This window comes from Acanthisitta chloris, unplaced genomic scaffold (genome assembly GCF_000695815.1).
Source record: "Acanthisitta chloris isolate BGI_N310 unplaced genomic scaffold, ASM69581v1 scaffold22617, whole genome shotgun sequence".
Classification (NCBI taxonomy): domain Eukaryota; kingdom Metazoa; phylum Chordata; class Aves; order Passeriformes; family Acanthisittidae; genus Acanthisitta; species Acanthisitta chloris.
This window is the reverse complement of record NW_008681270.1, coordinates 13,079-22,280: the sequence shown is the minus strand read 5'-3', so window position 1 is coordinate 22,280 and position 9,202 is coordinate 13,079. Positions and strand designations below refer to the sequence as shown.

The 9,202-nt window shown below is 59.1% G+C and overlaps 1 protein-coding gene across 1 annotated transcript in view; it reads left to right on the top strand.

Moving 5' to 3' along the window:
- Positions 1 to 2,391: 2,391 nt before the first annotated feature.
- FAM65A (family with sequence similarity 65, member A) overlaps positions 2,392 to 9,202 on the top strand; it is an 11,505-nt gene continuing 4,694 nt past the window's right edge. The window contains exons 1-13 of the mRNA XM_009078057.1: positions 2,392 to 2,492; positions 4,007 to 4,009; positions 4,836 to 4,985; positions 5,303 to 5,381; positions 5,681 to 5,704; positions 6,173 to 6,226; positions 6,335 to 6,487; positions 6,577 to 6,640; positions 6,723 to 6,766; positions 6,976 to 7,101; positions 7,390 to 7,538; positions 7,751 to 7,880; positions 8,987 to 9,189. Coding sequence (XP_009076305.1) covers positions 2,392 to 2,492; positions 4,007 to 4,009; positions 4,836 to 4,985; positions 5,303 to 5,381; positions 5,681 to 5,704; positions 6,173 to 6,226; positions 6,335 to 6,487; positions 6,577 to 6,640; positions 6,723 to 6,766; positions 6,976 to 7,101; positions 7,390 to 7,538; positions 7,751 to 7,880; positions 8,987 to 9,189 — 1,280 coding nt within the window. The remainder of the gene's footprint in view (positions 2,493 to 4,006; positions 4,010 to 4,835; positions 4,986 to 5,302; positions 5,382 to 5,680; positions 5,705 to 6,172; positions 6,227 to 6,334; positions 6,488 to 6,576; positions 6,641 to 6,722; positions 6,767 to 6,975; positions 7,102 to 7,389; positions 7,539 to 7,750; positions 7,881 to 8,986; positions 9,190 to 9,202) is intronic.

Here is a 9,202-nt window from a genome sequence, read left to right as displayed (position 1 = left end):
GTGGCATTGCTCCCTGTGTCAGTGCAGGACCCTTCAGTGCTTTGGAGCACAACCTAGCATGCCACAGGCGGGTGCTGGAGCCTCTGGGATGCCTGGGCAAGTGGCTAGGAATTACTCTGACTCTGCTGGGGATTTGTGTTGGGGCATTGGTCCCCAACAGCATCATTCTCTTCCATGTCACCCCTAGCATCCTACTTTCCCTGTGACACCCCCAGCATCATTCTCCCCTGTGGCACTTCTCCCCCTGTGATGCCCCTGGCATCCTTCTCCCCTGCAATACCCCCAGCATCCTGCTCCCCTGTTATGCCTCCAGCATCCTTCTTCCCTGTGATACTCTCAGCATCCTTCTCTCCTCTGACACCCTCAGCATCCTTCCTCAGTTCAGGCTCCTGCCTGGGTGACCCTCTTTAGAGCCCCCCACAGTGCTCCCAGACAGCAATGTGGGCTGGAGAAGGATGGGCTGGCAGGACTGTACTCACCCCATAGGAGCTGTGATCTGCTCCAGACATGGAGAACCTCATCCTAGGGGTGGTGGGTGCTGTCTCTGTGGATGAGCCGCTGTACTGCCCAGCTGGGGAGCAAACATGGGTGCCACAGGCCTGGCTCGCTCAGTGGGGAGCAGATTAAAGAGCCCTGCAGAGGGTAATCTGCCCTGGCCTGCAGGTCAGCCGGGCTGCCAGGGATTACAGCTCCTCCTAATGAGCTTAATTGGGACAGTGTTGTCCTGGAAACTGGAGGGACTGGCACTCAGATAACACCGAGTCTGTGGGACCCACTGAACGGCTCCGTGGTCCTGGGCTGGGACCTAAGTGCCAAGGGGGAACCAGATGGACCTGCTGCCTCCCAGATCCACTGGGATAGAGGTGAGCGGCGGTGGCTAGCTTTGACTCTGAATGGCTCCGGCTCATCCCAGGCACTGCAAATCCCTGGCCTCAGCCTGTTGTGTGGGGTGGTGAGGGACACAGCACTGGGTTTATGCCCACCAGTGTCCTGAGTGAGTGTGAGCCATGCAGGGCCAGGTGGAGCTGGAGTCCCGGGCACGTTGTGCCAGGGGAAGGAGTGGGGCTGGCGGCAGAAGCTCTGGCAGTGCCTGCGTCCCTGTGCTGTTCACTGGCTGTCGGCCATGCTGGAGGCAGGAGGGAGCCCCTTAAGGATGTGGGGAGGTGGTTCTGACCCAGTCTACCAGCCAGGGAAGCTGTGCATCCCTTGGGCCCTGCCTGGCCTTCCCTGGCAGGGTGTGTGACTACTGGGCACTGTGTGGGCTCATCTCCAGTAGCTCCTGGCTCCCCAGCCCACAGCTCTGCTCAGGGCTGGGAGGGATAGGACTGAGCTGGCATCAGCAGTGGCTGGAAGAAGTGGAGCATCTCACATCCTGTTCCTCTGTGTCTGTCCTGCAGGCTGAGTTCTCTCTCTCCTGTGCCCAGCTGGCACTGCTGGGGGTGGCAGGGCCAGGAGCCCTGGATGCCCCTGCTCTTGACCTGTGCTTTGGGCTGCCCTCCCCAAGCCCTGGCCAGGGCTGCAGGGATGCTCCCTGTGACATGGGGAGACAGCCAGGTCCAGGCCCCAAGACTCAGAAATTTGTTCCATCATGGTTGTCATCAACTGCACTGGCCGTGGTGGGGACAGGAAGGCAGGCAGGTACCAGTAGTGGTTTCAGGTCTCCTGGCACTGTGACTGCCAGGAGCAGAGGGCAGGGGTGCAGCTGCTGTGGGGATGGACATGTGCTGCCCATGTGGATTTTCCAGGGTCTGGCAGGGAATGGCTCGGCCTTTTCTTTCCCAACACAGAGCTCCTGGCAAAGCTGGGGACTTTCCAAAGTGCTTTGTTATCTTTGGGTTTCCCTCCTGGTTGCTGGAGCAAGCGGAAGCAAGTGCGGAGACAGCAAAGGGCTGGTCCAGCCCCGCGCCCTTCCTGCCCCTGCAGCAGGGTGGCACGGGTGACAGCAGGATGTAGGACAAGGTGAGAGGTGTCCAGGCTGGGGCAGAGTATAGGCTTTGCCATGGTCACGTCTGAGAAGGGCATGGTAGCCACCTGGCATCAGCCCCTTCCCGTGGCTCCCATGGAGCTAAGCTGGGACACATCTGTCTGTCCCCACTGAGTGCTCACAGTGTCCAGAGTCCTTCTTCACCCAGGGCAGGGCCCCAGCAGCATCCCTGGGGATGCATGGCAGCATGGGGCCTGTGTTTGTCCCAGTGCCACAAGGAGTGTTCCTGGGCTGAGATGATGAGAAGGCTCCTTGCCCATGGTCCGTGGGAAGGCTCCTAGCCCATGGTTTGTGAGTGCCATTCCCGATCCTGGTGGCGGCCCTGCCTGCGTGTATGTCCCCACCCTGCTGCTGGTGACCCTGCTGTCTCATTGTCCCCAGGGAGGCCCTCCAGGTCACACTCAACGATGTCACTGTCTGTGCGCCCGCAGCGCCGAGTCCTCGTCACCAAGATCAATAGGAGCCAGTCCTTCGCCGGAGTGAACTCATCGGCCGACCGGCCCTTCAGGTAGGAGATAGGTGCTCATGCTGCCTGCCACAGGGGATGGGGACAGGGACAGCCTGGGGCATTGTGGTGGGACTTGCTGTGCATTCTGAGACTCCTTCTCAACCCACTGTCCTGTAATTTCCCTCAGGGACCTTTGTGGTACCCAGGGGTTGTTGCATGGGAGGCTGCAGAGAGCACTGAAGCCAGTTGTGAGACAGAGTACTTCACCCCAACCCTCTGCCATGCGGTGCCCTAGGTGGGGTGAGGACCCTGCAGCCCCATGTCTGCTGCCACCAAAGCATGGAGGGGACAGGTGTAGCTCACCTCATTCTTCAACCAGCTTTTAAGAGCTTCCCTGTGACCACCTCATCATGTTTAATGGGTGCAGTGGAGCTGGGGTGGCTTTGAAGTGTCATGATGGCCTTGACATCCTGCGGCAGTCAGTTTCGGGGTTTGAGTACTGGTGTGAATCAGGGTTTCCTCAGGGTCACCTTACACCTGTCACTGAGAGGTTTTACTGGCTGCCTGTCAGCTGCAGTGCGAGGAGTGGCTGTTTCCTACTCACCCTCTCTGATAACTGACAATGTTATGGTCCCATCATGATCTTCCTTCTCCTCTCTGCTGAGCCTCCCCTTGGTGAGAACCACCCTACATGCTGCTCATCCCTGCCACCTGCCTCCACACCGTCCCTAGCTCCTGGCTACCCTCTTGCGGGTGGTTATTGGGAATGCCATGGGTTTGTGTTGTGGGACTGAGGCAATTTAATGCTTTTAATCCCTTTTTCTAGCACCCACCCAAACTCCTTACCTCCCAGTACACCCACCAGTGCCAGGAGGAGATGTCTCTCAGCCAAATGGCCAAGGAAAGCAGTGCCAAGCTGCCTGGCCAGGCTATGGGCATCTTCTCTGGGTGGGCACAAGCCCAGAAAAAGCCTCCCTGTGCCCAGGAGCAGACCTCCAGCTCTGCTCAGCTCTTGTCGCCAGGTCCTGTCCAGGCTCTGGGCCAAGTGACACTTTCCAGGGCACCAGCACTTTTCTGAGTCTGGGTATGTTAGAGGAGGTTGCTTGGGGATGGGGAAGAGGGAGGACTTTTTGGATGTCTGCAGCCAAGTGGCTGGTGGGGACCAGCCTCCAGGGTACCTGGAAGACTGGAATGGGAAGGAATGCTGGAAATTGAGTGTTTACCCAGCTCTCCAGCTTGGGAGGAAGCCAAAACATTCATTTCCCCCACCGATGATTCGGGGAAGTCTTTTGGCCACTGCTGTGAAAAGCAGCACAGGATGGGAGGTACAGCCTGAGGCTGGGAATTGAGGAGCCCATGGTGTCTCCTGGGCACTAGTGGCGTGATGATGCTTTGGAAGGAGGAAAGGAAGAGCCAGTCTGAGCAAGGCCTTGCTCGCTGGGCTGGGGAGTGACTCCATTGCACAAGGCAGGAAGGGTGTTGTTCGGGTCCCAGGCGCTGGGTCAGCACTTTGTGGGTTGGCTTGGGGAGGACCCCGCAGCATCGGTGGGACAGGTGGAGACAGCTCCATCCAGCAGGTTTGGTGACATCTGGAGAGGCATAGCATCAGTGAGGATGTCCCTGCCCCGTGTCGCTGCACTGTGTGGTGGGGTGACAGGAATGCTAGTCCCCAGGATGCTCCCATGCTGCTACCCGTTGGGATCCCTGCCTGATCCTGGTGGCAGGCTGTCAAGCCAAAGGTGTCATGTGTCACCCTACCACAGTGCCTGGAGCACAGGGAGCATCTCCATGCACCTGGCACTGGTGAGTGCACTGGGAGGTAGGGAGCTTTGGTGGGTGCTAGGAGAAGGGATCCCTGCCAACCTGGAGTGCTGGGGATGGAGCAGAGCATGGTCCCTTCAGAGGGTAACCAGGACTGGAGATGTCCCTGTGGACACTCCAGGAACACAACTTGGCTCCAGCTGGTGCTATCTCCATTTGCTTTTGCTCCCCTCAACCAGCACCAGTGACCCCTCACCTCCACACAGGCTACCCTGTGGCCAGACTCTTGGACCCTGCTGGGATGGTGTTGTCTCCCTACTCTTCTTCACCTCCACCTTTGCGTATTTCTCCTTGTCCTTCCCGTGGCTTTGTGGGAGCCATGCGTTGAGGTGGGGGAGGCAAGAATGTAGTGCAGGCAGCACTGCTCAGCCTCATGGCTCCATGTCTCCTAGCCCTGCTGGCTGCTTAGACTTGCTGCTGGGGAGTCCTGGGAGAGGCAGAGAGGTTCTGGTGGACCTGGCCTCCATCCTGGAGCTCCTCCTTGTCTCAAAACAGGGTGCCTGGTAGGCTGGGGTACCCAGGAGGACCCTGGTGTTGGGTACTGACTCCAGCCACCCTGACTTTGCCTGGTTATCTCCCCAGGAACCTCTCACCCTTCACCCCCACTGTGTCCCGCAAGACTGGCTCCAGGGTCAGTAGGATGTTCTCAATGTCCCACAAATCCCCACCACCCAAGGTGCCTCAGCCCAACCGCCTGGACGAGGTGTATGAAGCTCTCAAGAAAGGCCTGACGTAAGTTCTGGGTGGGTGGAGGCAGGGAGCCCCTGAGGGGCACGGGGACAGCTCGTGACATGGGTTGGCGTTGACAGCTCTCTGGTCTCACCAGGCAGGGACATGCCAGGTCTCCTCGTAATGGTGCCTTGGGGTCCCAGAACTGTGTGGGGTCCCACATCCCATGTAGAGGCAGGTATATCTGGGTTACCACACCTGGGTATTGGAACAGGGAGTGGGGATGCAGTGCCAGGGGTGCTGGATTGGTGTGGGCTGTGGGTGGCAGACGCCCTGGACATGGCATACCAGCCTGACCCCCATGGTGTGGTTGCTCCCAGAGCGTACCTGGAGGTGCATCAGCTAGAACTGGAGAAGCTCAGCACCCAGATCCGTGAGTCCAAGAGAAATTCGCGCCTGGTGAGTGCCACTTGGGAAGAGCCTTACAGGGAGTTGTGCTTTGGGCAGGTGGCTGGGGTTGTGGGCACAGCTGAGGCAGCTTGTGGTCTTATTTGTGTCTCGGGGCAGAGCCTGGTTCTTTGGGGATGTAAGGGGTCAGCCCAGGCTCTGCTGGTGGGCTGCACGGGGCTCTCCAGCCCCAGCTGGGTGCTGCATGTCCCTGCCGTCGTGCTATGGGTGGTGGGTGCAATGTGCTGGGTCTCCTTGGGAGGGCAGAGCTGGCTTTGTGCTGCGTCTTATCCCTCTCCTCTCTCCTCTAGGGCTTTCTCTACGATCTGGATAAGGTAAGCAGGATCAGTGCCCCATTCTTGTATCCCCTTTCTGAGCACCTGGGATGTGTTACTGCCAGCCCCGCTCTGCTAGCACTGCCCTGCTGCCTGTTCCCCGGGACTGGGGGGGATCGAGGCTCTGCAGACAGGGTGGCTCTGAGCAGGGGATGAAGCCTGTAACCCACTTCTTGCAAACAAAAGCTGTTGTTAGTGAGTGCTGTACCAGGGTTAGCTCTGAGGCTGGGGAAAAGCACCCCAGAGCCTGACTTGGCTCCTGGAGGACCTTCTGGAGCGGGGGAGGCTGGAGGAGGCTGCAGCACGTAGGAGCTTCCTGCTGGCTGCCACCCCGCAGCTGCTAGGCAGAGCTGGTGACCAGGACCCATCCCAGCTGCAGTGAAGGGAATGCAGAGGGCACATCCCGACCTGCAGCTCCTTCACTGAGGGATTGGGCTGCTGCTCACACCATCTCCTCTGCTTTTCCAGCAAGTGAAGTCAATCGAGCGCTTCCTGCGGCGCCTGGAGTTTCATGCCAGCAAGGTGAGAGCTGGGGACTGGGATTGTCTTGGGGTAACCTTGGTGCAGCACTGGGGTGTCTGCGCTGTCCCCAGCCCTGTCCCTCACCTCAGCTTGTGCCTGTCCTTGCAGATAGATGAGCTGTACGAGGCTTATTGCATCCAGCGGCGGCTCCGCGATGGAGCCCACAACATGGTCAAGGCTTACAGCACAGGCTCACCAGGCAGCCGGGAGGCACGTGAGAGCCTGGCCGAGGCCAGCAAGGGCTACAAGGAGTACACAGAGGTGAGGCAGCTGGCTGGGTGGGCTGGCAGGGTGCAGTGTCCCATGGGTGGCTGCTGATGGGTCCTGTTCATCTGTTTGTCTGTTCTCAGAACATGTGTCTGTTGGAGAACGAGTTGGAGAGCCAGCTGGGCGAGTTCCATGTCCGGATGAAAGGTACTTTGTCCTGCTCCATCCCTATCCTGCTGCCTGCCTGCCTGCCTGCTGCCTGCTGACACCCCTCTGCCTTCTCTTGCAGGACTGGCAGGCTTTGCCCGGCTTTGTGCTGGTGACCAGTATGAGGTTGGTGGGACCATATGGGTTGGGATCTGCTCTTCTCCTGCCCTGTGATCCTTGGGGTGCCTGGGGGGCGTAGGTGGGCGCTGGTGTAGAGGGCATGTTGCAAGGTGGTGGTGGGTGGCATGGGTCCATGGCAATGCCTGGGGACACACAGAGAACACCCATCAGCCTGGTGGCGTGTCTCCTCCATAGCCACCCCTCTGCACCCCCAGATCTTCATGAAGTATGGACGGCAGCGGTGGAAGCTGCGGGGGCGCATTGAGGTGAACAGCAAGCAGGTGTGGGACAGCGAGGAAATGGTTTTCTTGCCCCTTGTCACCGAGTTCCTGTCCATCAAGGTACAGTGCAGAAGGGGGCAGGGATGGTGTGAGGCAGTTGTCTTCCTGCATCATAGAGTCATAAAGTCATTTAGGTTGGAAAAGATCATCAAGTCTAACAGTTAACCTGGCACTGCCAAGTGCACCATTAAATGATGTCCCCAAGTGCTACATCCGCATTTTTGTGAACACTTCCAGGGATGGTGATTCCACCACTTTCCTGGGTTTCCCTCCAACACCTCACTTAAATCTCATCCTCACTGGCCCATGGCTTCATCTCCTCCTCTTCTCCCTCTACTCCTTCTCCAGGTGACAGAGCTAAAGAGCCTGGCCAACCATGTTGTGGTGGGCAATGTGTCCTGTGAGACCAAGGATCTCTTTGCGGCTCTGCCCCAGGTAGTGGCTGTGGATATCAACGACCTGGGCACTCTCAAACTCAGCCTGGAAGTGACCTGGAAGTGAGTACCTCAGCAGGCATTGCTGGTGGCACTTGGCAGGGTTGGGGATGTTCAGGATGGTGTGGCAAGAGGTGACCTGCCCTGGGCTCTCTCCTATCGCCTAACTGGGCTGTAATTATGGAAAACCAGAGCTGGACTGGAGGAGGTCCTGACGTCCTGAGAACTTCCCCCAGGCTGGCACACACCCCTTACCTCCCTGCTATCCTCCCCAGCCCCTTTGACAAAGACGACCAGCCCTCGACAGCCAGCACCGTCAACAAGGCTTCCACGGTGAATAAGAGGTTCTCCACCTACAACCAGAGTCCGCCTGACACGCCGTCCCTGCGGGAACAGGCATTCTATGTAAGTGTGGCACCAGGCAGAGCCGCTCAGGAGAGGTGGCCAGTGGAGGGGTCCATGTAGGGATGTGCCTAGGCTACGTCTCAGAGGGTGACATAGCTCAGGGACAGGGGTGGGCAGCTTCTCTCCAGCCATACAGCCACAACTCCCCGGTACCAGCACCTGCTCCTCCCTCCCGCCTTCACAGCTCCTCTTCTCTCTGCCCAAGAGTCTGGAGCAGGCACCTGACAAACATGGTTGGTCCTTGTTGGACATCTTTCAGGAGACACTCTTCAAGAAGCTGTCTCAGAGCTGCTCCTGCGGCGATGTCTCCTCCGCCGAGCTCGGGACATGGCCACAGCAGGGCTGCGTAAGTGCGGGGCTGGAGCAGGCCAGTAGCTTAGCCCAGCAGTGTGGCCATCCCACAGTAGCCGTAGCCATTCCTTGTCTCCTGCTCACTAGCCCTTGCTGATGCCCAGAGGCCTGATACTGCTAGGCTGGGGTCTGGCTGGTCCTGCGGAGCTAGTCCTCAAGCGAAGGGAGCCTGGGTTCGCCCCTGTGCAACAGCCAGGCACTAGTGAGTAGACAGCTTCTCTGTGTCCCTGCACTGGTGGCATTGGTGTGCTGTGCCGTGGCATTGGCGTGGTGCTAGTGTGACGGCACTGGTGTGATGGTGCTGGTGCAGCACTGGTGTGATGCTGTCTTGGTGCTGGTTTGACTCTAACATGGCACTGGTGTGTCATCGGTTCAGTGGTGGTGAACCATGATGTTGGTGTGATGGCCAGTGCTGCCCCCATGAGCCAATGCTGGAGCTGTTGCTGTCCTTGGAGCCATGGTGGATGGTGTCCTTGGCTCCATGTGTTACATCCTGCCGTGCCAGGGTGCTGCTGGCACCCTGGGGCTCTGGGTTGTGTGTGGCTGGGCATGGGGGCATGGGGAGCCAGACTCCCCCCTGGCATGGGGTGACATCTAGGGCAGGAAGAGGCAGCCATGATCTGCTGGGACCTCGCTGCCCATCCTGCTGTGCTGGCAGAGCCATGGCAGTCTTGGTGCCCCCAAGCTGCCGCTAGCTGACGGGAAGACAGCTGGAGGAGCAGGCTCTCAGCTGACACCATTCTCCCCCTTTTCAGAACATGCTGCGGCGCCAGGAGGAGCTGGAGAACGGCACAGCTTGGTCCATCTCCTCTGAGTCCTCGGACGACTCCTCTAGCCCCCAGCTGTCTGGCAGCGCCCGCCACGCCGCACACAAGCCCATCGTGCAGCCCGAGGTGCAGGCCTCTGCCCCTGCCATCGAGATCTCCTTCTCCCAACAACCAGAGGAAGCTGAGGCTGGGCTTGGGGCCAGT